The 27,603-nt window shown below is 47.7% G+C and overlaps 5 protein-coding genes across 5 annotated transcripts; 4 read left to right on the forward strand and 1 right to left on the reverse strand.

The window, feature by feature from the left end:
• The first annotated feature begins 7,798 nt into the window (after window positions 1–7,798).
• LOC119138347 (gamma-crystallin M2-like) lies at window positions 7,799–10,228 on the forward strand. Its single transcript, XM_037278371.1, has 4 exons — window positions 7,799–7,939; window positions 8,914–9,035; window positions 9,113–9,355; window positions 9,917–10,228. Exons 2-4 carry the CDS (start codon window positions 9,027–9,029, stop codon window positions 10,199–10,201), a joined length of 537 nt encoding a protein of 178 aa, XP_037134266.1. The 5' UTR covers window positions 7,799–7,939; window positions 8,914–9,026; the 3' UTR covers window positions 10,202–10,228.
• A 102-nt stretch (window positions 10,229–10,330) lies between these two features.
• LOC119138348 (gamma-crystallin S-1-like) lies at window positions 10,331–12,038 on the forward strand. The gene is made up of 3 exons (XM_037278372.1): window positions 10,331–10,688; window positions 10,793–11,035; window positions 11,368–12,038. Exons 1-3 carry the CDS (start codon window positions 10,680–10,682, stop codon window positions 11,641–11,643), a joined length of 528 nt encoding a protein of 175 aa, XP_037134267.1. The 5' UTR covers window positions 10,331–10,679; the 3' UTR covers window positions 11,644–12,038.
• A 3,825-nt stretch (window positions 12,039–15,863) lies between these two features.
• On the forward strand, window positions 15,864–17,679 carry LOC119138323 (phenylethanolamine N-methyltransferase-like). Its single transcript, XM_037278330.1, has 4 exons — window positions 15,864–16,365; window positions 16,420–16,630; window positions 16,688–17,130; window positions 17,197–17,679. Exons 1-3 carry the CDS (start codon window positions 16,200–16,202, stop codon window positions 17,124–17,126), a joined length of 816 nt encoding a protein of 271 aa, XP_037134225.1. The 5' UTR covers window positions 15,864–16,199; the 3' UTR covers window positions 17,127–17,130; window positions 17,197–17,679.
• Window positions 17,680–17,685: 6 nt separating this feature from the next.
• LOC119138352 (protein phosphatase 1 regulatory subunit 1B-like) lies at window positions 17,686–20,452 on the reverse strand. The gene is made up of 5 exons (XM_037278380.1): window positions 20,162–20,452; window positions 18,548–18,631; window positions 18,390–18,471; window positions 18,075–18,179; window positions 17,686–17,996 (listed from the first exon to the last, which is right to left on the reverse strand). Exons 1-5 carry the CDS (start codon window positions 20,297–20,299, stop codon window positions 17,914–17,916), a joined length of 492 nt encoding a protein of 163 aa, XP_037134275.1. The 5' UTR covers window positions 20,300–20,452; the 3' UTR covers window positions 17,686–17,913.
• Window positions 20,453–20,523: 71 nt separating this feature from the next.
• LOC119138299 (neurogenic differentiation factor 2-like) lies at window positions 20,524–24,935 on the forward strand. Its single transcript, XM_037278292.1, has 3 exons — window positions 20,524–20,681; window positions 21,342–21,703; window positions 23,222–24,935. Exon 3 carries the CDS (start codon window positions 23,228–23,230, stop codon window positions 24,335–24,337), a length of 1,110 nt encoding a protein of 369 aa, XP_037134187.1. The 5' UTR covers window positions 20,524–20,681; window positions 21,342–21,703; window positions 23,222–23,227; the 3' UTR covers window positions 24,338–24,935.
• Window positions 24,936–27,603: the final 2,668 nt, after the last annotated feature.

The following is a 27,603-nucleotide window of genomic DNA, read 5'->3' on the forward strand; positions in this document are numbered from 1 at the left end:
TGTCTCTTCTCATTACGTAGGCTCGGAAGTTTGATCAATGTAGGTTGAATTAGCCGTCATTTTTGCTGTGTGTACTATATACTGCAATTATTATTTGGCACACAGATTTTCTTGTGCAGTCGGGCGAGGCCGTCATATCTCGCAGAGAATGAAGAATATCCGACTGTGTGTCTACTTGTGCTTCTTCACCGTTTGTGTTCCACTATTGATGCTAGTTTAGTTGGCCTGAACCTTCACTACCGTAATTCCACCGCAAGAGGTGCAGCCAAATAACTTCTGGAATTCACAAAGGCCCTTCCTTCTCCCGCCTGTTCATCTTACAGATGTCTACCCGAATGCTTGGAACACACAAGTAGCTGAATGCCTGATTAAAAAAAAAAAAAAAAAAAAAAGCAAAACGAGATGGAGCCGCGCAGACGTGTGCGACGATTCAAAGCTCTTGAAGTCAGACAGTCAGCCAGCCAGCCAGGTGTGGAGTGTTTGGGAGATCTCGCGTTTGAAAGAACTTGTGAGAGACGCCGAAAGAGAAGGAGAGCGCACGGCAAGCGTTTGAGAACAATGCGCCGTGCGTAAACAAGTCCTCACATCTCCAAAAGCGAGCGGCAAATGTTTGAAAGTCTCCTTTTCCACGCTGCGCTCATTAGCATGGCGAGGAAGTGCTTCTCGCCGCTTGGCTTTGTGACGTCCTTTCTTGCTTCCTTGCACCTCTGTCCTCCCAACTTTGGCACAGCACTTAGCCTTGTCCAGAACCAGATTTTGTTCCTCCCCCTTTGACCTGGCACTTTTCATTGGGAGCACGACTTTGTGTCTTTGCAGCGGGAGCGCTCTCGCCATGCGGAGACGCCGGCTTCCTTTGCCTCGATTTTGTGTGATCTCGCCGCGTTGTATAACTCTTTTGCGCTGCTCTTCTGTCGTCTTTTTTTTTTTTTTCTTGGATCTTTTTGAAATCCCTCCCTTGCTCTTTCTGCGAGTTGCGTTCCGTATCGACCGCTCGCCGCTTTTTAATGTTGCGGCAAAAAAGGCCCGGGGCTTGCGGCTGGGTGGTGATGGCGGAGGGAGGGAGGGAGGCAGGGAGGGGTTGACTCCTGCCGCCCCCGTAGTGAACTCGGGCTCCCCACGCTCTCGCAAGTGCACTTGCTCTTTTCTTCTTGTCTTGCCTCTTCTTTTCCCGCTTTCCCGCACCCCATGCAAAGATCACCTCATGGAAGATTAAGATGTCGGAGCGGGATATTTGCACAAATAACCATCAAAGCGGTCCCGCGGGGGGCGCCAGAGAGCGCCGCGCTCACGGAGGCCTCGGTCCAAAGCTGCCAGGGAACAAACGGGACGGCTCCTCCGCCGGTCGGCCCCTTTTCAGATCCTCTCTTGACTCGCCTTTGTCTCTTTTTTTTTTTTAACGCTCTTCAGCGATCGATGCACTTCGCCGACGCCTGAGATGAGCCTTTAATGGGACTTGAGCCGCTGATATCTCAGTCCTCGTCTTGTTTGATTGCCAGGCTGCGCTTCCCGTACGGCCGGAGGTCGAGCCGAGCGGCCCCCGTTTGTTGGCCTGACCTTTGTTCCGGCAGCTAATGCGGGACGACACGTAGCCGCTCGCCAGAGTTTAGATTTTTGGCAGAAATAACCGTTTTCCATCACGGCGAGCGCAGCTCGTCCATACAGTAAACGAACATCACAATCGAGTCCTCGATGGCATCGCCGACAAACTGTAAAAGATTCTTTCAAGCGGCGCTCGTCTTTCAAGTGCCGTTCTGGCGCTTTTGACGTCCCCCAACGTCCCCCCATCCAAAAAAAAAAAACACTCTGCACTAACGGCGCAGGTTTGACGACCGTTTGAAGGCTCAGCGGCGCTGACAAGCGCGTCACGCGTAGCGGCCATGTTTTGTGTTAATACGACAAATTAAATCAGCCCGCCGAGCCCCCCCGTCGGGAATTCCGCACGCAGTCGACGCTCGCTGCGACAAATAGCAAAAGTTTGTCGTTGCTGAAGCCCCCCGCTGCAAAATGGCCGTTTTTTTTTTTTTTTTTTTTGCATCCGCCCAAGATGAGGTCATTGGGAGTAAATGATGTGCTTTGTGGCCCCTGGCCCACCCCCTCCGTCTTTGCCAATCGGAACCTCAAAGACACCGACCCTGGCGCGTTATTGATCGGACACTCGATAGAAGGTCACGAGGGGTCCAGCTATTGTCCCCCCCCCAATAATTCCATTTCCCACAACGCTCTCAGCGGAGACATCTTGAGTGCCTTGCAAATGTCAGGGATTTTTTTTGTATTAATTAATTGTTAATTAGCTCCCTGAGGCTCGCTCACTAATTGAGAGCCCAAAAAACGATAGCGCCGCACAACTGGTACATAAATTAACCCGGGTATTAGAAAAGAAACAAAATAGACAAGTCTTTCAATTTGATTTGCGTCTTAGGCTTCCTCAACGTGTCAGCCCAACCTGTCAAAAGCATCCCGTCGACGTCGCCAAAGTTTTGTAGCAATTAGCACGGGCCTCGCTCGTCGCACTCAAGTTTTAGCACTGCGTAATTAGCGCTTGTGGAAAGACCCCGCCCCCCCACCGCCGCCTTTGTCAAGGACTTGAGAGACGTCGGCAGAAAAGGTTGGCTGCGGGTGGGCGAGTGAACGTGCCACGCTCACGCCTGTTCCTCAATTACGCCCCCCGCCGTCACACGTCGACGCTAACGCAAAGTCTTCCGACCTTATATAAATAGATCACTTGGATCAACCTAGCTTTGGATTTTTAATTTAAAGTGTGACATCAGTGGCGTCAATCTTAAAAAACACAAAAAACCCCCGCAAGAGTCTAATTGTGAGCTTCACGGCAGGCTTGATTTGACTTTTTTTCGTTTTTTGTCGTTTCGAGGCATCGCGGTGACAGTAAACATGTGACAATATTGGTTTTGTCTATTCAAGTCGTCGGCTGGCTCTCGAAAGTTTGCGCTCTTAAAACAAATAGGTCAAAGTTTGTTAGCGACGGCAAAAGTTGAAGATGAAAACGCCCCACCGGCTCGTCGAACTGCGTCAATATTCAACATTTCCACGCAAACTCATTATCGGCAAAACTTTTGCTTTTTCTGATGACAAAAACCTCTTCGACAGAATCTCCAAATTTGGACTTTTTGATCAGAAAAACTTTGAGGAGTGTTTTTGGCACAGTTTGTACTTGATTAAAGAAGACGTTTGTTTTTTCTTGGATAAGAAACTTTTTATCCAATGGAACGTTTCAACCTGCGCTCTTTGTCGAAATGCAGCAACCATGTTGTATTGTGGTTCATACCGGAAGAGTTTCAGATGTTAAGTCATTTTTTTTTTGTATCCCGTCGTCTGTCATAATCCCCTTGGCGGGGCCCCCTCGGATCGATCGCCGCCCGCTATTGACATGACACCCGCCGAGGGCCGGCATTAAGCCAGCCCGGAGCCAATGTGGCACTTCAAAAAAAAAAGAAAGAAAGAAACGTCCGCCGCCTTTCATGTTTGTCAACATCATCCCGCCAATTTGCATAATGACCTTAAGAAAGAAAAAAAACAGACAAGGGTAAAGCTGCTTTGTCGTTTGTCTGTCGCCTAATTAGAGAGAAGCGAGGGGCCGAGGCTGCGATCGCCTGCAGGAAGGCGCTGTGATCGCCTTGACAAAGCGCACCTTGGCTAATGAAAGCCCCTTTTCGTCTTTAAAAAAAAAAAAAAAAAAAACACCTTCCAGACGTCTCGCTAGACAAAAGCGCTGAGGTGTCACTTTAACGTGCATGCAAATGACAGCGGCATGTCACAATCATTTATTGATGAAGGAGGTCACCGACGGGGTCTGCGGTTTAGCTGGGCCCGCCCAGGAGGCGCTCGTGTTTCCCATCATGCCTCACTGACGGACGGCCAAGACAGACAAGGACGCAGAAAGGAGGAGAAAGAAAAAGTTGCAAAAACATGAAGGCGTGCATAATTAGGACTTTTCGAATAATGTGGCAAAACGAGTCCAGCAGAGGGCACTCTTCTTGCTCGTGAGCTAATTAACTTTTTTCTAGTGGAAGCTAATTGGGTTGCTGCTTTTCCCTTTTTTGGTTGGGAATAAATAAGAGTTGTTTGTTGTTGTTTTAGTTGCACAATTCCATCTTATCCCAGAACGTCCTGACGGTTTTGTGGCCCGAGCTGAAGTTCCCCGCTGTCTCTGACTGCGCACTCGGAGGAGGGGAAACAATATGTGTGTGAAAGTGCGCAATTTACTTCCACTCCCCTGCGGAACAGGCCCCTTTTCCCGCCGTCGTCAAACGGAATGACTAAACGGCGGGGCTCTTATTAATTTAGAAGCTTACGGGCGCGACGTGGCGTGATTGACAATGTGATAAATGTTATTTGAATATGCTTGACATGAATTATGTAAGTGCAGAGCGATACGCCGCTGGTGGCTTTGTTGGCTCCCTCCAGCTCACCGCCGTTCCTCTAAAATAATTGCTGTACAATATGGAGGGCCATCCTTTCTTTTTTTTTGTACTCCAGTGTGCAGTATACATTTATCGATCGCCTTCCCTCTAATAGATGTTCTTTCAATTCTAGTAAGACACACTTGTGTATTTGCGATGTTGGCATGTTGACATCCTTGCAAGGACTTCCTGTCCCGCTTGATGTTGTTCAACACGCACGTATTCCGACGTCTCGTCACGTGAATGCCGTGGCGCTGAAAATACCTTGAAAAGGTTTGCGAGCTGCATTGCGCATTTGCTCGATGCAATTTTTCCCATCTTGGTGTATCTCAGTATTTATTGGTTTATTTAAGAGATACATGACCATCTATGTTTGAATACGTCATTTTTTTCTGGAGAAACGGCTTTAAGAGTAGTTTTTCCTCCTGGTGGGTTTTTGTCCCACGTCTCCTTCTTCTCGCGGCTCCTCGCCTTTGTTGCAGACATCGGCGCGCCTCGGCGGCGCTCTGGGACGGCCCCCGTCAATCACGGCTCCACGCGTACGGAGAAACATTTCAAACGTGGCCTCAAAGGCGACGCGTGACAGGCGAGCGTTTGAACGTGGCTGTAGCGCCCAAAACAAACGGCAAAAACAACGGCGGCGCAGGCGGGGAGGACGACTCCCCAAAAGTTAAAAAGAGGCGAGAATGTGGGTGTTGATGATGAGAATTAGATTGTGGTGTTTTTTTTAATTGGGCCGGAGCGGGACGTCCCCGGCCGGCGGTCCCTTGTGCTCCTCAGAGGCCTCGCTGGTGCGCTTGATTTCTACCTCCTTTGCTCGTCAGTCCCGGCAGGAAAGCGAAAAATGAGACGAGGCATCTTCGGAAGAGCTCGTCAATAAATTGTACATTGTCAAGCCCACTTGGTAGCTTTTCCAGTCGGATGCTGAGTCATCAAACTTGCTCACGATGAAAACGCCCATTCAGCAAACTACATTGCTGATGATCTGTCTCGTTAGTGTGCCCGCTTCATATTTGTGAGTTGACTTTTAAAGTCACCAAAATGGCGCTCTTGACTTGTTGAGACTTTGCGCATCCTGTCATGACAGACCGAGTTCCGTATTGCCATGTGAGATGATGTGCAAAGCCCTGAAAATAATTTATTGGACCTAAGAATAATCACAAGAACAAAAAAAAAGCCATTTCTCGGGGCCTGCCTAAAATATCCCCACAAACGTCATCAGACCAAAAAAAACAACAAACATCCTATCAAATGCATAAAAAACCCGTGACGCTTCCAAACAAGACTTTAGAACATTTGAGAAGGCAAATCAAAGCAACAAGAGTGATAAGCACAAAGGGGGCCCCGACACGAGCAACCGCCGTCTCTCCGGCCCGGCCCGGCGTGGCGTGTGACACTTTTGACTTGTTTGCTTTGAAAGCACTCGCGTGTGTGCTGGGGGACGCAGGTCACGTCAGCCTGAAAGTGATTTTGTTTTTCTGTTTCCAAGCGCTCCCTCGCACGTTGCACGCTCGAGCGTTACAAATGTTTAGATGCAAGCAAACAAATGCACATCCAAGCTACAACAAAACACAGACCAAAAAAAAAAAAAAAAGTTCTCATGGAAGCCTTTGCTTTGGCTTCCAGTGCCCTCTAGTGTTGGAAAAGGATTTGTCACCTTCATCTGGCTAAGATTGGACAGGACAGAAGAGCTTCCTCGATTTAAAATAAAATAAGAAAAGATAATGTGAGATAAAACACATTGACATAATTGTTTTGAAATATGAGATGGAAGTCATGATTTTGTAGTCACAACAACAAAATGTAAAAAACAAATGTCGCGTCCATTTAAAAATGTGCCACACATTTTTTCTTGTATTTCTTATTTAGTTCATAAATTTGCCAGTAGTGGAAACCTCAGCATTTTTTTTTTTTACGAGTCACATGCAAATAATTGCAACTATTACACACTATACATGTGAATAAAAATATATTCTAAAAAAATGAAAAAGTTCTTAAAACAACCCCAAAGGAGGATGAAACAAGAAAACAAAATCTTGGAAGGTCAAAATAACACTTTTTTATCTTTAAGGATGGAAGCTAGCAGGGTAAAAAGTTGAAGCATGAATAGTTAAAGCATTTATTATCGGCCTTAATGAATTCAAGGCGGCTGTGTTTTTGCTTCTTTGAGCTGCCGAGGAGCAGCAGGAGCAGCAGCGGCAGCAGCGGTAGCTGCTGCTCGGCCCGCTTCTTCTGCTTCTTGTGCTTCTCGTGCTTGTGGTTGCAGCGCAGTCAGAAGCTCATTTCAAACAACTCGCAAGCTCCCCTCAGGACGCCGCCTTCTAATGTCATCACTTCAACTCCACTAATGCCGCGCTTTTATTTCGTATGCGCGCCCGCTGCGGGACGAGGCCAAGAAACACACATTCAAAACAATTCCAAGACTTTTCTGCTCTTATTTGCAGGAGACGCCTCGTTCGTCGTTTGAGTTTAATTTGAGGCCATGTGATCATGAGGCGCCAGCGTTATTGATGCTAAGTAAAAAGGATGTACAGAGGAAGCGGACTCCTCATTAGGTACACCTACACGATGCCATGCACAGGCCTTTTTGATATATTAGCAAGTTGAAATTTCACGTACAAAAAAAAAAAATTGCCTACCCCCCCATCTCCCCCTCACCTGCCGGGACTCCTCGAAATAAAATTCAAATGGCCTCTGGCAAATTATAAAAAAAAAAAAAACGAGCTTTCGTGCTGCCAAGTTGAAAAAAAAGTGCAAGCAGTCAATCAAAGTCAGTTTTTTTTTTTTTTTCTTTCCTTTAAAACGGATGAAGATCATTATGAGCACAAGTTGCCTGGGCAGGAGTGCCGGCGACTAACGTGATCAATAATTGATAGATGGTGCAATGAGTCGAGAAATAAATAAATAAATAAATAAATAAATAAAAACTAATCTGCCGATTTTCCGCCTCCCCTCTGGTGCGCTTGTCACTTGCTGTTGTCAGAACCCATTTGCTTTCATGACAAATTCGAAGACGGCAACGAGGGCGGCACACGTGTTTAGAAAGCTGAAAGACAGGGATGGGGGGGCGAGGGGGGCTCTGGACTCGGCAGAGTGTGACTTATTTGACAGGAGGCCATGTGAGGCACTGAAACTCAACTACTTGCTGTAAAGGTCCATTCCAAGTTTCCGCGGCCGCTTTAGATTCTCCGTCCGTCGGCTCTGTTGACGGACTCCTGAATGTGGACTCAGCTTTAAGCGTACTTTTGAATAAAACTTCTAATCTGAAGAGTATAATTGACAGCTGCACGCACGCACACGCTGGCTGGCTCCGTCCGAGCGCCTCCCGTCTGCTTCCTGCTCTTCCAACAAACTGTTTCCTCTTAATTATCCCCCCAGAAAAAAAACGGAGCACATCAGAGACACGGCGGCAAATCCGAAGGCCCTGGCACGGGCTCACAGCGACGCCGGCGTCTGCCGTTCCCGATAGAGCGCTGGCGCTGGCAGGGACAAGAGAGGCGGCGGCGGCGGCTGGAGATTCGGTAAGGACCGTTTTGCCGGCTCCCTATTCTGAGAGGCTTACTTGGCTGGCGTGCTTTTTTTTTTTTTTGCTAGCCGTCTCGCACAGGAGCGCCATTGTTTACACCTCGGCGGCGTGCTGCTTTTGAGAGAGAGCGAGGCCGGCACGCTATCTCGCACGGCAACATTTTGGGGGTGACGCTTGTTCTATACGGCGGGGTCAGCCCACGTTTTGGATTGCACGAATCGAACATCCCGACGCCGCTGTCAAGCGACTGAAGTCTCCTCGTTGGCACGCTACTGGCAGACTGAGGTGCCCGCAAACCCGAGCGTGCATGCTTGTTATTCACAACAAAGTTGAGAGGGGCGGTTAGTTGGTGATGTAGAACCTCACACAGCCCACCTTTTGGTCTTGGCATCAAATTGCTGAGTCTAAATTAGGAACCTCAGGATGATTATTGGCATCTTAGCCATTTTCTTTTGTGAGGTCAAAGGTTAAAAGTTAATCAGGTCCGGGTTTCTCCTCACTCGGCGGGGTGTGCATGGAAAGAAGCGCCATTTGATGTTAGCTCGCCTTCAGGGAGGCGAGGCGGCGTCGGGAACATTCGCGCAACTCGCCTGGCCCGTTTGCTGTGATTGTCTTTCCACAAAACAACAACAAAAAGCCAGTGTGGAAAAAAAGAGGGGTCGCTCGTGCTTTGTTTTGCCGTGAAAGGCTAAAAGGTGTGGGTGACCTTTCTGCTCTTGAGTGGGAGGGGCTGCAAATTGATGCCATTCCTCCCCAACATATCTGTAAATCACGAACCATAACTTGAAGCTAACACCTTGATGCCCCTTACAAATATTTTTCCAGGAGCAATGGGTAGAAAACCGTCCCCCGCTGGAAACTTTTTTTTTTTTTTTTTACCCCTCCCCCCATCGCTTTGTTGTTAGGAGGCCACGCACCCTAAAGACCTTTTGTTCTGCCTTTCAAAAGCTTCCACGCTTGCTTCTATAGGTAAACTCTAGCACAGAGGAGATAAGTGGACAAAAGAGGGCCTGGCGCTAAACGCCACGAGGGAGGATATAAAAGGAAGCACCAAGTACGCAGGCGGGCCGTCAGGCGCTAACATGGGCAAGGTAGGACGCAGTTCTAATTAGATCACACGCAAACAGCTAGCAAAATCCCAGAGTGACGGCGCTCTCTCTTCTTCCAGATCATCTTCTACGAAGGCCGTGACTTTCAGGGCCCGCAGTGGGAGTGCGGCGGCGACTGCGCCGACACCTTGCGCCACTTGGGCCGCTGCAACTCCATCCGGTCCAGCGGCGGTCACTGGGTGCTCTACGAGAAGGCCAACTTTGCCGGCTACCAGTACGTCCTGGGCCCCGGCGACTACCCCGACTTTGGCAGCTGGATGGGCTTCAACGACCGCATCCGTTCCTGCCAGATGTTCCCGCCGGTGAGTCAATCAAACAGACAGCTCCGGTCCCCCCCTCCTCCTCTCCCTCCCCCCTCCCTCTCCCCAGCGCGCCCCGGTGCACCGCCGCTCACCTTGCACATCAAATGGTCGCCTTTTCAAAATGGATGTCAATCAGCGGGGCTTTTGATTCCATTTCGAGATCCTCTGGCAGGTCACGGCATGAAAGGCTTTGGCTGCCAGGCCCACAAAGGAGAAGCAGTCAGCCTTTAAAAGGAATATCAGACAACCCCATAAGACTCCGCTGCCTTCATTCTAATTCCGCTAATCACACAAATGGCTTCTGGCGCTTTCAGGCAGCGCCGTGCAAATGTTTAAAAAAAAAAAAATAAAATCTAAACTTGTGTCACGCCCCTGAAAGTGTTGCTGCTTCAAGGTGCGCTGCCTTTCAAAGTGAAAGATTATCTCGGGCCGGAGACAACAAATTCCAAAGCTGCCGTCATACTTGCCAAAGTCACCAAGAGTAGATCAGCAATTTGCTTTCCCCTGAGTTGATTTTATCCAAAGCCAAGCCCGAGATTGAAACCCGACCCCGCTTTCCAGTACAGGGGCTCGTACAAGTTGAAGCTGTTCTCCCGTCCCGACCTGTCGGGCCAAGCCACGGAGGTGACGGACGACTGCCCCGACGTGGCCTCGCGCTTGCGCCTGAGCGACGTCTACTCGTGCGACGTGGCCGAAGGCTTCTGGGTCATGTACGAGCACCCCAACTACAGGGGGCGCCAGTTCGTCCTGCGCCCCGGCGAGTACCGGGCCTGCGGCGACTGGGGCAGCCAGCAGCCGGCGGTGGGCTCGCTGCGTCGGATCAAAACCCTCAAGGCCAACGAGTAATAAAAGTCGTAGGCATTTGCACAAAAACGCGCCTTTTGTCACGTTATTTCGCCTCATTTGAGATTTGGTCAGGCAACGCCCCCTGGAATTAAGACTGCCCAATCACATCGCGGCACGCAGCTCAAGGTAAGTCATGTCTACTTTGTTGATTTGTAAATTATTTTAAAAATAGCGTTATGGAGAAATGTTGACCTCCTAAACAAATTTTCATTTCAGCAGATGTTGCAACTCCTTTTTGCCTTTTTTTTTTCTTTTTTTTTCCTGCTGCATGAGGAAAAGTTGCAGCCGAGCCGCATTTTCCACAGCGCTTAGTCGGGACAAAGCGGCCGTCGGTGCAGCTGGGCAAGCCTGCTGACTCGGCGCCATTTTGCCGCACTTGGCTTTCGTTCGTGCGGCTCACCGGCTCTATAAAGGCGCTGCCGCGTCCATAACGTGGCCCGAGCCGATCTGCCGTATTTTCTGATCGCCCGCCGCCACAATGAGCAAGGTAAGTGGCACAAATACAACATTTACACATAAAAAAAGAACTTTTTCTACTTGATTTGTAATTTGTTTTCCCCACCCCTACTTAAAAACCATGTTTTTTGTCAGATCATCTTCTTTGAGGATCGCAACTTCCAGGGCCGCCACTTTGAGTGCAGCGGCGACTGCCCCGAGATGCAAAACCACTTCAGCCGCTGCAACTCCATCCGTGTTGAGAACGGCTGCTGGGTGGCTTACGAGAAGCCCAACTACGCCGGCTACCAGTACGTGCTCCACAAGGGCGACTACCCCGACTACCAGCGCTGGGCCGGATTCAACGACTGCATCCGTTCCTGCCGCCTGGTGCCGCCCGTGAGTCCGCCCACTTGAACACACACACGCGCGATCACACAAATTTTTTTTGTTTCATGAAAAAAAAAAACTTTATACTAATAATGTTTTTCACCAAATTTGGAGTTTTTTCTTCTGACAAATTTTGTGGGTACCTTCAGAAACTTTGGAGATGCATATAAAATACGACAAAAAAGGAACATCTCAAAAATCTATCCACAGAAATGACCCAAAAGTAATATCAAAAAGAAACCCCTTTCCAAATGCGCATTTGTTTAAAAAAAAAAAAACAAAAAAAACCACGGATGGATAGGCCGAAAAGATTTGCTGGCTTGTTTTTGTTGCGGCCGCAGTACAACGGCAGCTACCGGATGAAGATCTTTGAGCGCTCGGATTTCGGCGGGCAGAACCTGGAGCTGATGGAAGACTGCCCCGACCTGAACGAGCGCTTCCACACGCGCGATATCTCCTCGGTCAACGTGATGGAGGGCTACTGGATGCTGCACGAGCACCCCAACTACAGGGGACGCCAGTACTTCCTGCGCCCCGGCGAGTACCGCCGACACAGCGAGTGGGGCGGCGCCAGCCCCACCGTGGGCTCGCTCAGACGCGTCACCCAGCTCGACTGATTTGTCGCTCGTTCTCGTGCCGCCGCCACCGAACTTCCATCCCTCGATGTCTCGTCTATTAAGCGAAAACAAAATAGTCCCCCCGTAGAATGTTTTTGCCTTGCCCCCCCTGCCCAAATCCACACAGAAAATAAAATCTTCAGAAAAGTCAGTTTGCGTTTGGTTTCTCAGTCCCAAAACAGTCAGCAAAAACAGTTTCATCATTAAAAAAAAGATCAATTTTCCAGATTAAATAAAAAAAAGTTTATCTCCAAAGATTGTGAGTTTTGTGGGAATGGATGTGCGCCTCCAAACACAAAAAATGGATTAAAAGATGTTGAAAATAGAAAAACTCCAAAATTGTCAGATGAAAAACATCAAGCTCCAAATATGTAGACTTTCTTTTTCTTTGAAAACCCCCCACACAATTTTGTTAAAAAAAATGCCCAAAAATAGAAAAGTAATATTTATCATATTAATTTTACTATTTTATTTTTATTACTATATTTATTACTTTTATTATTTTAACTAAAAATATAATATTTTTAGTTAAAAAAACAATACTTGTTTTAAAAGTAATGACATTTTTGCACCTCTAGATTTTCTTTTTTTTTTTGGGGTGGTACGTTGGCTGGCACGTTGTCAGCCATTATCATCAAGGCGAGCGGCGGCCTCCATCTTCCTTTGTAGCCGGCGCCGCTATTAAAGAGCACTAGAGGCTACGAGCGGATGTACAACAAGTAAGCGTCTTTAGCAGATCACATGGCGCCATGAAAGACGTCCACGTTAGATCCACATCACAGGCCTCAAAGACACGCCGCGCCACGCCGTCAAAGTGTCCCGCGATTAGCCCCGAGCCAGCGGGCGGGAAACGCGCCCGCAACCAAAAAAAAAAAAAAAAAACACAAAACCCGCTGCTCATGCATTTTGCAGCAGCCCGCGATTCCTCTTTCAGAAATAAATATCAATTATTGAAATTGTTAATTAGGCGCCGTCTAATTGGCCGGGATTCGCATGAATAAATCACTCTGGGCATTAATTATTGACTGCTGAGGAGAGGAGGAAAAGAATGAAGCGCGTTTGCCGCTCTCTTAAGATCAACACTGAGAGGAAATATGAGTTTTGGCCTCCAGTAATGTCCAATTAAGGGATTTCCGCCTTTTTTTTTGGGGGTGCACCAGTCAAGCGCTTTGACTTGTCGTACGGATGCACGACAATTCCCAGAAGGGGGCGGAGCATCTTTAAATCAAGTGGGCGGTTGAGGTTCGGGAAATCTCCGCTCATTTCCTCCCAAATTAACATTGCGGCGGAAATGACAACTTGGCAAGTCGTCCCGCTCGCATGTCCTGCGTATGTTTTACGAGTGGGGAAAAAAAACGGGACGCCTGCTCCACTTTTTCCCGCCGTTTGAAGATCGCAGAGTTTTGTCTGCATCTCTTTGGTGCCGATTGAAGGCTAAACTAGTGCGGTTTTTTTTCCGCTTGTTTAGATGATGAGAAGGGCAAAGGAGAAAAAGAGGGAGAATTCCTGTGATTCCCATTGTGAAGTCGCCTCGCGGCTCTTTTTTCATTTGTGACGGCCGGATAATTAAACCTCTGTAGTATTGCCTTGCATCTTTTCTCTTGCTCGCCCGCCCCACTTGCATCAACGGCAGATTCCCCCGTGGGCCCGACACTCGCAAAGACATCAGTAGCGCTGCTTTCCTTAATTTGGGGTGGCTGCGACCAAATGCTCCCCGCCTTTGAAACTAAATATCCAAATATTCTTTTTTAAGGCGTTTTTTTTTTTCCGATGTTCTTTTTCAAGAAGAGGCTTCATTTAAGAAGCCGTCATCTTCTCATGACTCCCCAATGGAAAGAGGAGTGCCACTTTTATCTGCTTTAATTGCAATGTAAATTCTGTGATCAGCAGGACGTGTTCACACTAAAACAAAAAAAGTTAGTCTGTGAACTACTTTTGTTAGATTCAAGCTTATTGTGAGAAATGATATGCAGCAACGTTTACACATCTTGAAATTTTACCTTCCATTTCTTTGAATCTGACAAACAAAAAAAGGACTCAGTCGGTGGTCGGCATGCCCGTGGGGCCGTCCGTGTTCATGCCCGCCTCTGCTTTTGCAAGTCACCCGGTCCGAAGCAGTAGCTGTCGGCCAAAGCAGAGCTGGCGTTGCAGAAGACGCGCGCGGGCGCTGTCCAGCAGCTGCTGCAAGGAACCACTCGGCTGTGTCCTCTGAGACAAAAAAGGAAAAGTACAGTTTTGGCCGCAAGCACTTTTGCGTCATCAATAAGTTGGACTTTCTAGGGAAAGTACTTGGCGAAACTCTGGATGGGTTTAGCCTTTTTTTTTGGCCCAAATGAAAAGGGGAAAAAAAAAATTCCAATTTTGCAAAATGTAAAACATTTCTGCAACATGTAAATTTGTTTTTCCTATAAAAGTGACTTGCCATTTTATTATTTTTGTTGTTATTCAAATAAGAGAAAAAAACTCAAATTTGTTGCTCTTGTTTTCAGGCCAGCGGTTTTGCGTGACGATGTGCGTGTTCCACGGCCGCCTCCATCTCGACGCAGCACTCCAGGTCGCCGTACTCCATCTCCCAAATGTCAGGTAGGCGGGACTCGCCACCTGAACCAGCGACCAGCATAACTCGATTGTCATGGGGCTTAAATGCACTGCGTTATTCCATTATTTCGGCCCTGTTTTCTCTCTCGGCCGCTTTTTGCTCTTTATCTGAGCCTCGTCCTCATCTGTTTTTTGTCCATCTGACTGTCGAGTAAGGAGCCGAGTTTACCTTGAGGCTCTGGGGGCCTCACAAACCAACACAGCCGCTTTTTTTAATTGTGTGTCTCCAGAGAACGTAATGCTTGTGTGTTTTTGCACAGCTCAAGGAAATGCACAACTGTGAAGAAGAAAAAAAAAAAAAAGAAACGCTTGCCGTACGCTAAGCAATAAAAAGTCCATATGGAGATCAAATCCTGAAGCATCTTTGGAGGCTTCTTGTCATGAGCTTAAGAGGCAGAGGACTATTTCGGAGAAGATTCAAATTGGGTGTGCAACGACGGGCGAGGGCCGACCGTCCCCAAGGTCGGCCTTACCGCGCTTTTGTCTTTGGCATGGGCATGCAACCAAAATAACCGCAGACGCACAACTATGTCAACACGGCCCGCCCTGCCCTAACACTTGTGCAGGCTGGTTCGCCGGGTGCACTCGCAATCGTCGCTCGCTCTTTTGCACTCACGGAAGAAAAGTTGCTTTTGAAGATGAGCGGTGGCGCACTGGACTGCAGCGTGCTGGAGGAGGACTGGCACAGAGGGCAGAGCTACTCGGCTCACTGGCACAGCCTCGGCGTGTCCCGCTCGCAAAGGTCAGCAAAGTGGTCAATCTTGTCAGCGTTAGCGCTTAGGCTTTCTGAGTTTCGGTACAGCTTAGTCTGGATTGCCTTTAGATTGAATGTAAACAGGAGCAGGATTCAAATACAAGTTTAGCTTTTAAAATTTGGGTCTGTCAACTTTCCAGGCCTACAGTGAGCGAGGCGCAGCGCTCCGAGAACTACTGGCAAGCCAGGCGACTCCTGCAGCGCTTCCTCTCGGGCGCCATCGGACACGGGCTGCCGCCGCAGACCGACAAAAAGGTTGAGCTGGGAAGCCAGCGAGCAACCTGACAGTTCCAAAGAGTCTCGTGTCGGAAAGCAAGACCACCGTCCAGATGACGTCGCCGAGGTTCCTGGCTTGAAGGGTTTGCCGATTGTTTTCCGTCAGTGGATACAAAAGTATGTTGACTTTTTTAATAAAGCACAAAGCCAAAGTAACCACTTTGTCCCCTTTGCTTTCATTTGAAAATATGAATCCTACAAAATTGGCAAACGTGATGCCAGGAGGATGATCACATACTCTAATTTGACCGCTAACATGTGGCAGAATTCCACATTCCAAATACTGCGAGAGTGTGTGTGTGTCCATCTGCCAGGGATGAAGGAGGTCTCAAGGGAAGCAGTTTGATGACAACGTGGCAATTTTCCACTGCAGTTCAGCTGCTGCTTACACTGGGAATAGGCCTTCAATTAATTGAATCAGCGGCTCAAAGTGTGTTTTGTCAGCTGGCCTTGGTTGCTTGCGCCGTTCAAAGCCTAACATGCCCCTTTAACCCCTCCACGCACTACATTGGCCGACGATGACATTGCAGAAGGTTTCCAAACAACACAGATGACATGTTTGTCTTGTTTTTATGTTTGCAGAATATTTGGGAGCAAAAACCAAGCTGCGCTCCGGTGCCGACTGTAAGGGATCCTCTGAAGAGTTAAGATTCAAAGGGAGCTGGCAAAGGCAAACGTGGACTGATGAGGAAGATGGTGGAGATCTGTTGAAGGTTGGACGCCGGACCTGAAAGCAATGATGCGTCCATTAGCGTGGCTAATCTGATGGCATCGGTGCCCGAGGCCAGAGAATGGAAACGTAGGCAAATGCTATCAGGATTCAACACCGACGCCCCCGCCCCAAAGTCCAAACAACAAAGTGAGGCTATAAAAGGAGGCTCCGAGCCGGAAGCTCGGCAGCAAACTGACTTTTATCCGCAGGGGACGAATGGAGCAAAAGGAAAACGACACTGCCGCCATGGCTGCCCGCTACCAACGCTTTGACCCGGCGGCGTATCTGCAGTACAACTACACTCCACCGCGAGCCGACTTTGACAGAGAGGACAGCATCGTGCCGTGGAAATTGGCCCGGCTACACCGAGCCTTCGCCGAAGGTAAGCGAGCGGTACCCGGGCCGCTCCGCCTGTCACCGAACCGCTTTTGCTCAGGCGACATCGGCGGCGAGCTGCTGGTGGACGTGGGCTCCGGGCCGACCCTCTACCAAGTCCTGAGCGGCTGTGAGGTCTTCGACGAGGTGGTCCTGACTGACTTCCTGGAGTCCAACCGGGAGGAGCTGCGGCGCTGGCTGCGAGACGAGAAGGGCTGCAGCATGGACTGGACGCCGTACCTGCAGCACGTTTGCAAGCTGGAGGGCCGACGGTATGACACCACACGACGGTTCTATCGACTCGCCTGAACTCGGCTTGTGACTCTCAGGGCCTCGGCGTGGACAGAGAAGGCGGCCAAGCTCCGCCGGGCCATCAGCGACATCCTCCCCATCGACGTGCACCGTCCGCAGCCTCTGGACCCCCGCAGGTTCCCCCCCGCCAAGGCCGACTGCCTGGTGTCCTGCTTCTGCCTGGAGAGCGTCAGTCCCGACCTGACCGCCTTTACCCGGGCCCTGGGCCACATCGGCACGCTGCTGCGGCCCGGGGGCCACCTCCTGCTCATCGGGGCCCTTGGGGAAAGCTTCTACATGGGGGGGCCCGGCCTGAAGATCCCCGTGGTGCCGCTGGGCGAGGCGGAGGTGTGCGCCAGTCTGAAGGAGACGGGCTACACCCTGATCCGGCTGGAGGTTTACACGCTGCCTCAGGACATGCGAGTGGGGGTGGATGATGTGACGGGGGTGTTTTTTGCAAAGGCAAAGAAGGATTAAACAGGTGCTGTCCAAAAAGTGTATTCTCCTGAGTTATATGTGCTTTTGCTGAATGTCTTTCTCATTTCAGATGGACGAGGAAGAGATGAGGAGAGTGCTCTTTATGTTAGATGGTTACACATCCCCCCCTGCAGTGCAAAAATAGGTACTACAGCAAACCCAAAATCAGCCATGCTGTGAGTGTTTTAAAATGAAATAATGACTGTGCATTTCATTTTGTTCATATAGCAAAAGAAATGTTTGAAAAAAATACATCGATTAACAGTTTAATGTGTTCATGTATTGAAAGTGGACATACAAAAACAGATACTCTATTTAAAAACAAAATAAGCAAATGAAATATGAAAAGTATATTTCTGGATTTTTTTCTCAAATATTATTACTTTGATGGAAAAAATAAATTAATTTACTCCGAATTATACTGATGTATTCATTTCTGTGTCATGAAGTGACATCTCTTGTGTCTTCATTGTATTGAAACTCCATAAAGAGTGAATTAGCTCTCCGTTTATTCCAAACGCAATTCACTGACTAATAAAGGCACTAGATGATACGCTTCAAAAGTCATTCTGGAGCTTTTATTTGCAACCAAGCATAAATATATCGAATGCTAGTGTGCAGGACACATGAAAAGCCCCAGACAAATGTCCATTCAAATGCTTCCATTCTCTTTAGCACCACCTTGTGGCGTCGACAGCGATGTTCTTGCACACACTGTCCTTACATGCCATCTCCAAGCACGCGTGCACACAAACTCCTGTCCACGTCTTTCTAATCTCATGCCATCTCACTCGTCGGCCTCCTCCGTGGCTCGCGACGCATCCGGCGAAGGTGACCGATCCCGCCGCGCTTTGTTTTGCACGCTAGCGTCTGCCAAGAAAGGAAGTGCCAGGTTGTGTACAGGTGTGTAGCACTGAAGGGGTGTTACGATCTTTATTGATTTGTTACCCGAATCCGACAGCGTGCCCTCGTCATTTTCATCTCCAGAAGACGTGTCGTCCCGGTCCACGGAGCTCGTGGAAGACAGGTGCACTAGGGCCAGCCTCTGCATGGCTGAAAGTAGTTTGTTAACCTGTTATCGGTTTGTTATCATAACAGCGTCTGTGCGTCCATCCCATAATCCGGGATGATCCAGCACAGACTCGCATCTGCCGCCCTAATCTTACCATCACACACACCGGGCTTTTTGAGACAGATGTCGACCACATGTCCGTTTTTCCAATTGTTACATCACGGTAAGAGACAAATGCGGAGCCCACTGACCTTTGAGGGAAGGTGGCTCGTAGGTGCTTGGCGTTTTGTCAGACGTTTTGGATTTCAGGACTCCGTTTTCTCCTCCGAGACACTGCAGCAGGCACGGGGAAAATGGCACCGGGGACACGGCGGGCAACACACGGCAAAATGGTACCAAGCTGGCGTACCTGGTGAGACCCGGGGTCGTCTTCCGGCGATAGCGGGTCCGTCAGTCGGAAGAGGGTGGCGGGCGTTGGCCTTCGACGTCGAATCTGAACACAGAGACGCTCGTGATTCAATTTGAGATCAGAACATTTTTATTTGACTTGTCCTGTTAGGGGTTGCAACAGCACAGCATCATTTTCCACTTAAGCCTATTAAACATAAATATTGTATTAAAGTCTTTGGCGTGGGCTATTTTATTTTTAAACAATCAAATAAAAATTTAGAAATTAGGAGTTAAATTAGAAAAACATTTACATGGTGTAAAAAAAAAGGTTGCAATTCCCAGTAGACACCACAGGAGGGCAGCAGATTCCTCTGATCAGCACAAAGCACTCGATTCAGTTCCACTGAATTGCTTGTCACAAAATGCCACTAGGAGGCGACAAATCACAACGTTTGTATGGTGCTGAGCAGCAGGCGCAGGTTTGATTCCCAACCTGTGCCAGTTCAAAGCCCAGTTTAAAAAAACAAAAAACAGGTGCTTGCATAAGAGCCTCAAGAGCAAATACTCTGCCAAACAAATCATGAGATAAAAAAAACAAACTAACTGGCAAATGTGAGGGAGGCTCATTTTATTCAGTTCCTGCTTTATAAAAATGAGCAGCAATTATAAAAACAAAGGTCCTAGTGTTATTTGGAATGCATAATACAGGTGAGTCATAAACACTGCCGAGAGTTATGCAACTTCATGTCTTATTGTAGCTCCCATTCTCCACGCAAGTTGGATGGACATGACGAGGCAAAAGAGCTTGTACGAGAGCCCTCAGCACCCGTGTTTTGTAACATCACATTTTAATATTTATAATGCTTCATCCCTCATGTCAGCTTCTCCTCCACTCCTTTTGAAACCTCATCACTTTGAAGAGATGCAAAAAGTCAGGCTTGCACGGCTCAGCTTAATCCCTGCGCTGTCCATACTCTACTGCCAACAGGCGCTAATACATTTAAAAAACGTGAGTCCTACTGCTCCTCGTGTTACGTAAGTAGGGGCCACTTCAACACGGGGGCAGGGGGCCAACAATGAACAACCAAATTCTGTGAAGCTTGCTCCAAGTTCGCTGCAGTCCTTTTATTCGAATTGAGGCCACACCTCAGTTGGATGGTGCGGTGCTGTCCCCTTGAGAAAATTCACACTGATACCCCAAATACTGTAACGTCCCCCTTTTGGGGGTGATAACACGAGGGTACCACAAGGTGTCGCAATTTCACGGCTAGTCGTACGAGTCACGTTTCTTCCTCTGCGCGCATAGTTGAACAGTCTGATGCATCTGTAAGGCAGAACTTTGCAATGGAGTCTATGCCGCTTAATAAAATCATTAGGCATCGATCTAACAATTTATCTATATGTGATTTGATGACTGCAGCAGCACACCATCTGCAGAGGACACATGGCACCTATGAACCTGAGGTTTGCTATGGAATCAATAATGAAGGGGAAAAACATGCGAATTTTAATACACGTGTACTGTAAAGAACGATTTTAACAACGTAATATTGTTCTGTTTTTATATAGTTTAAAGAAATGTTTTGCAAATCTCTCCATCTGCTAATAAATGCCTTGTATGCATGATTCTCACCAGTTCCACTTGTCGCGGGTCCAGCTGGAGGGGCACCGCCGAAGGCACCGAGAACTGGATCTTCCTCTTAGCATCGCTGTCCTCCGGCTCTCGCTCCGCAGTCATGTTGATCCCTGCAGGTAGAAGGGGCTCCATCATCACACGTCTCCAGCCTCGTCTAGAAAAAAAAAAAAAAAGTCCAATCTGCGCTATGCACGGTCAGTCCCACTCCCACTTATGCATCCTCGGTCACGAAGCAACACAGCAGCGCGTGTTCGTGCGAAGGAAGGCTTATGACGCGGCAGGTTGTTGCCGCAGATATCGCGAGATCTCGGTGAATTTTAGACGGGGCTTCCGCGTTAACCGGTGGGCTTTAGGACCCTGCGCTCTTCTGGCTTCAAAATTAAATACAGCCGCGACAAAGTTTTGACAACGCGGAAGTAAGAAAGATTCGTATAACTGGCACCAACAACGTCTTCCAAATACCCCAAAAAAAGACGTATGACAATGAACAATATTTGTCGTCTTCAAACCGCTTCAGGTAGGCGACCGGAGGTAACGCCTCGCCCGAAACAACAACATATAAAAGCAACGTGGCACAAAAGAGAAAAAACACGACAAAATGTTACTGCTGGTCAAAACGTAAAGCGTACTTTTAAAGCCTACTTTCAAGCGCTAGCGTCGACTTGTGGTTTAAACAAGTAACGACGTCCCAACCGGGCCATTAAGTCAATTGAACTGCACTAACACTTTACGGCCACTAGATGTCAGCCACTGCCAATTCTTGTGTACAGAGCCTGAGGTCTGTCGTAAATGTAAATGTGTTTATTGCTTCATGTTTGTGAGCAGTGTGCTTCTGGGTGCTAAGTACACTGATCGACTACCACTGACATAAATTGAAAATGATTACATTTCAACCAAGAACTATTGTTTCGATTTAAAGGAATGTGTTTGTAAGTCCCTCAATCTGTTAATAGATGCCTTGTACCCCCAACCTTGGCTTGACACCACAGTTTAAAACCATACCGCTATTTTAAAACCCGAATCCAGACTTGAAACCAGCAAGGGGCGAGACCTAGTTTACGATAATGGGGTTACGGGTGTCACCTTTTTTTGCGATTGACCCCATTTTTTTCACATTCTAAAACACACCCAGTGTGAATCTACTCACTAACGCCGCTTATTTCATTTTGCCTTTCAGAGCCCGCTGACAGATGGCGAGTTCTTCTCAACCGCCTCCCCCCCTCAACACCTCACCCAGCCGCCCGGGGGGAGTCGCTCTCTGCGAATGCGGCCGCATGTCAATCAGCAGCTCTCATGTGATGGCTCTTGCCAATGACGTGCCAGCCATGTGGGCCTGGCATCGCACGGCCCCGCCAGGCGAGTCGCCCGCGCGCTTCCTCCCCTCGCGCTTCCTCCCCTCGCACACGTCTGAGCTGCAGACAGAGGCACGGTGGCCGCAGAAGAGGAAGAGGAAAGTAGAGGCACGAGCACGCAGCACACAACACAGCCTCTTCTTCGCCCTGCGCGACTCACCGTCGGCATGGTGTAAACAAAGCGAAGGTAGGGTCTTCCGAAATCCGCGTTTCAACTTCTTTGTGTCCACCTGCATCCCATCATTCGTCCACACGGACAACATTTGGTCATTCGTGGAGCCTCATTGCAAGCGGCAGTAAATATAGAAAGATGGTGTGTGTGGCTTGAATTCTATGCGCAGCACGCGCAGGATAAATGACAATTGTGTTTATAATTTTGGGTGGAAAAGAGGAAAAAAATATAGACATAAAATTGAGAGCATTTCATGCTTTTGACTGTTTTTAATTGATTTTCACTCAATGAATTGCATTTTTGTGCCACTTGACGTGCTAAAATAGTATGGAGTCAAGATGAGGCATTTGCCTTTTTTTAAAGCATAACACTCTAAAAATCATAATTCAAAGCAAAATTGCTGACATTTTAGAGTTTAATCAAGGTTGTTGGAAAAGTTTTTTCAGTTCACATATTTAATATAGGTCTTCGCCGGGATTCTAAAAAAGTATATGCGTCCTACCATAATAACATCTACTGCCTTCCTCTAAAAGGTGTGAATAACAGTATTTAAATGAACAAATAATATATTTGTTTAGACTTAAAAATGTTAAATATTTTTTACGACAAAAGGTGGTCTGCTTTTCGGTCAGACCATTGGGTACACCTGCACACCACGCCACGCCCTTTACAAATATAATTGACAAGGTCAATGACCACCTCTGTGTGTGCGTGTGCATGTCGTGTATTGCAGTTGTACCTAATGATGTGACCTAGCGCATCCATTTGCAACTCATTTTGTGGGTGTCATTAATCGTAGATCAAACGCATCAGTCTCCAGCCATTTTGTTTCATTGATGGTGTAACTAATACCCGATCAATCCTTTTTTTTTCTTTTTTATGTCACCTTATGTTGCATGTGTACCTGGTACATCATTCCCATTTGTTTATTCTGTTTGTGGTAGTGCGACACATTTGCAGCCATTTTGTCTCTTGTTAAAGGTGTCCCTAATAATCTGACCGGACGTAGCCATGTTGATTCATCCCATCTTTTCTTTAATGTACCAAATCATATGACTCCGGACATCAATTTCCAGCCATCTTCTCTCATCATGTTGTCAGTGTCCCTAATAAAGTGGCCCGGGACATGTTGCTGGTGTGCCTAATACTGTGACCTGAGACATCCAATTCCAGTTTTTTTTTCTTTTTTTCTGCTCAACCTTTGTCCATCCGCATAGTCATATTCTGTTGCATAAATGTCCCTCATCATTTGAACCGACACATCGACGAATCCATTTTCCATCTGATGCCATTTTGTCCTCTGTCCCTAATGAAATGGCCTGGCACATTCAGTCCTTGTCTTTCCTCCCCTCATCCCATCTTCAAATGTGCCAAATGATGACTTGAGACATCCATTTTCAGCAACCACATTTTTCGTCTCATCCCATTTGTTTTGGGTGAGGGGGTGGGGGGGCACCATCCAGCTTCACCCTTGTATGACATCATAGAGTGGATATAAACAGCGCACGCGGGACCCCGCCTCCTCTGTTGCAGGTGACAATGTTAAGCCGTCTCTTCAGTGAGGTTCTACCGGACGTCCAGAGGTTGGCGGCGGACTGGGCCGACAACCCGGACGGCGGGTTGGGCAAGGTGAAGAACGAGCAGGAAGGGCACCTCGGCGCGGAGGACGAGCTGGACGAGGCGCGCTGCGGGGGCAGCAGTAGCCGAGCCGAGTCCGAAATGGCAGATGAGGAGGAGGAGGACGAGGAGGAAGGGGACGAAGATGATGATGACGATGAGAGCGGTGTCCACGAAGGCACCGGGGATAAAGGCAACAAAAAACGCGGTCCGAAGAAGCGCAAGACGGGTGCGGTCCGCCACGAGCGCTCCAAAGTGCGGCGGGTGAAGGCCAACGCCCGGGAGCGCACGCGTATGCACGACCTCAACTCGGCGCTGGACAACCTGCGCAAGGTGGTACCGTGCTACTCCAAGACGCAGAAGTTGTCCAAAATCGAGACGCTGCGCCTGGCCAAGAACTACATCCTGGCGCTGGGCGAGATTTTGCGCAACGGCAAGCGTCCCGACGTGGTCAGCTACGTGCAGATGTTGTGCAAGGGCCTCTCGCAGCCCACCACTAACCTGGTGGCCGGCTGCCTGCAGCTCAACACGCGCAACTTCCTCACCGAACCGGATGCGACGCGCTTCCACATGCCCGGCTCGCCCTTCTCCTTGCATCCGTACTCGTCTTCGCCGTCGTCGTCGTACCGGTGTCGCCTCGCCAGCCCCAACTGCCAAGCTCCGGGCGGGGGCCCCCTGAACCTACGCGGGCACTCGTACGCCCCCGGCTATGAGGCCGCGTACGCTCCGGGCGGGGCCTCCCCGGACTACCTGAGCCCGGACTACGAGGGCCAGCACAGCCCGCCGGGGTGCTTGATGGGCGTGGGCGTCAGCATGGGTGCGCCCGGCAAGCAGCAGGAGCTTGACGCCGAGCGGAACTATCACTACTCGTCTATGCATTACTCCCGAGCCGGACGCGGTTTGACGTTTGGCCCTTCGGGAACCCGCGGCGGTGGCGGCGCGCACTCCGAGAACATCCCGCCCTTCCACGAGGGCCACCACGAGCGCCCGGCGGGCCCCTACGAAGACATCAGCGCCTTTTTCCATAACTGAGCCACGCACTGACTGACTTGAGTGACAATCCTTAATCTTTTCCTGTAATCTGATTACATGCGCTTCTTCATTGTACGGTATTCTGTGTGCGCGTGCAAAACAACTTGACATGTAATATAAATGAAATGCACAAATAAAACATGATTTATAATTGTCTGGTGTCATTCACACTTGCGTGGACTGTAAGTCTGCATTTTAAGCCAGATTTCTAAAGGAATAAAATATAGATGAGACTAAATTAATTGATATTTCTTTGGGAGGCTCTGAGACAAAATGGTTTCATGCATTTAATTCTTGAAAAAAGTCAACTTGACAATTATGCATCTACCACTGACTGCAATCAAGTCTATTGCACAGGTTAAAAAGAAGTCCGATTTTTGCAATTTTTTTGTAATGTGTCATTTTATATTTTGATGCCGTTTGGTACTCTCAAAACAAACACGTTTTTCCTGTTTTAATGGTCTTTTTTAGCATAAGTATAGCATGCATTACTTTACATGTGTACGGATTAGACATTAATAACCACTTGGTCCCAATATACATTTCTAACCAACCACCTGATCCTTACACGCGCTAACATTCGATTCATTTTGAAGTACACTGGTGCACGGAGTTTTTTTTTTCTTTTCTTCTTCTTCAATGACAGAATCACAATGTTGCTTGTGTGCAGGCCAGACGACATCAGTGTTGATTTCTCCATTCGATGCTAATAATAATAATAATAATATTACTCGGAACATGCAGGCGCCATGTTGGACCATCGCCCGTGGTCCCATATGCTGCCTTGCTGCATGGTCAAGTGTGCGAGTTAGGCTCTGCAGGCACATTCTCGTATATCCAATCCAAAAACACACAAATATAATGATGAGCATCTAAATGATTCTAATTGAAACGTGCCAACTTTAAATTTAAATTAAACAGAACGTTATTTTCTTAAGTAATAATAATAATCAAGAAATGAGTGAATTAATAATGCACATGCTGCCTTTTAAAATGCCCACTCGAAATTAAATTAGTAAAATAACGCGCGTTGTTTTTATTATACGAGAAAACTGAAATATAGATCAGTACAGGCAACCCATGGAAAAATGTGCTAGTGTCATAGCGATAATTAATAACACGCAAATTGAACAATTGACATTTGAGTTGAATTTAATGATCTGTTAGTTTAATATCGTATCATTAGATGAAAACATCTACTGTACATTTTGGCAACATTGTGAGTTGATTTGAGATTGTGACGGGCGCCTTTGCACTTTGCGCATGCATATACGTCCTGCATCAGAATTTTGCGGGCCGATACAGGTGAATCACATCAAATCACCGCCAGGACGCTGCGAGCACGTCCACCACGCACGCGTGCACGCTGGCCGCCCGTACAGCCAAGCCACTCACGCGCACGCGCGCCGCGCACGCTGCAACTCGGCCAAACGTGCACCGGCCCTTGTGGGAGGGCCCCGGTGTTTCTTTGCTAATTCCACCAGCATCTGTTCATTACTCCTGCACAGCCTGCTGCATGAAAAAAATATTTTTATTTTATTTCAAGCATGCAGGAGAATGTTGTTGAGCTCATTTATAATATCCGATGATTCCTTTTTTTTTTTTTACTTTTTTTTATTGTGGTTTGACGCATACTTGAATTATTATTGTTTGAGTTTATTTTTCTCTTTGGGAATTAGGAGCTTCACCTTAATTTATTTGTAATAGGGATTTAATAACCAATTCCAATCAATTAGTTCGGCCTGTTTGTTAAAATGAATGTCTGTAAAATCCCTTCAGAAATGTTGTGCGTGGTGTAATTCAATAAGCCAGCAAACTGTTCATTTTGTTTGAAAGTGTAGCATCTGCATCATTTTATACTCACGTGATACATTTTATTAGTAGACTATCCCTGCAAAAAAATGTTTTTACTAACACAAGTGTCATTGAATAAGTTAAATAAATGGGCAGGGAATGCTTGGATAAAAACTGCGTACCCAAAAAAATGTTGAGGCAAGTTTTGTATGCTGTCTCTTTGGGATTGCAGTGATAAACATTCAAGCTCTGTTGCTAATCAAAATAATAGCACTTAAAGTATATGAAATAAATTAAAACGTGTTAAAGTTAAAAAGAGCATTTTTAACAGCGATTAGTGTTTCGATGTGTGGTTACTTGACAAAGTTCTATGCTCCCATGGTTTTTTTTGGGGGGGGGGGTCCTTCCCCATGATTGTCATGAACAATTTTGGTTTTAAATGTCACTTTTCCTCGGCATCAAAAAGTATAAATATTATATTTTCCCCCAGTTGACAGTTCTCAGAAATATGGAGTGCAGTATGAAAAGATGATAAACATATTCATAAGAGTGTTTTGTTGACTCTCTAGTTCCAGCTCTTGTCATGGAGCCTCATTAGCTTGTGCAGGTGTACCTAATGAAGTGGCCGTCGAGTGTCTATTATGCGGTGGTGTTTGCTGCACAGATGGCAGGAGTGTTTTTTTTTTTATTTCTTTATTTATCTTTCAGGGAGGGTGAAGGAGAGACGAGGAAGAGGAGGGCGAGTGAGGAGGATGCCGGCGAAGCCGCCGCCGCCATGGCACGGTCACGCGGGCAGCAGTAATTGGCGGCCATATTGAGGGGTTTGCAGTGCTGCGGGGTGGGCAAACTCCCAGCTGGACCTGTCAGATGGTATTCACTCCAACTCATTGCCTCCATTTTTGTTGTCTTTCCTGCATCATCCCACTGCACTTTTCTTCTTTACTTGTTTTTTCACCCTTTCACCTTTCTCTGCTCGAGGTCAATCTTTTTTTTTAATCGCGATAATTAGTCGTCAATCTTAATGTGCCACATCTCCCCGAACGAAAACATCTGCATTGTAAATAGCTAAATGCTTACCTTTGCCAAAGATGAGCAAGTTACACACAAATTAATAACTAAAACAAAATTTCCTTTAGTTAAGAATAAATTATTTAAGAAAAAAAAAAAAAAACCAGACTGCAGAGATGTTTTTTTCCGGTCCTTATGTCGATGGCATCACCGCATCGAGACGTGAGCGGTGTGGGCTTGTCAAAGACTAATGAACATCTGTCACGGAATTCAAACGCACAGATGCTCTCAACACACGCACACACACACGCGCACAAACACACTTAAATCGCCGTCCTCGACTCCTCGGCCGCCACCCGCGGCTTTCCACTTTGACCTCAAAGCGTGTTTGACCTTGAGCAGATTTTACCTCGTGGGCTGCCGTCTGTCGCCCCGGGTGCTCGTAATGACAAATTTAATAATGC

Source organism: Syngnathus acus, chromosome 19 (genome assembly GCF_901709675.1).
Source record: "Syngnathus acus chromosome 19, fSynAcu1.2, whole genome shotgun sequence".
Taxonomy (NCBI): Eukaryota; Metazoa; Chordata; class Actinopteri; order Syngnathiformes; family Syngnathidae; genus Syngnathus; species Syngnathus acus.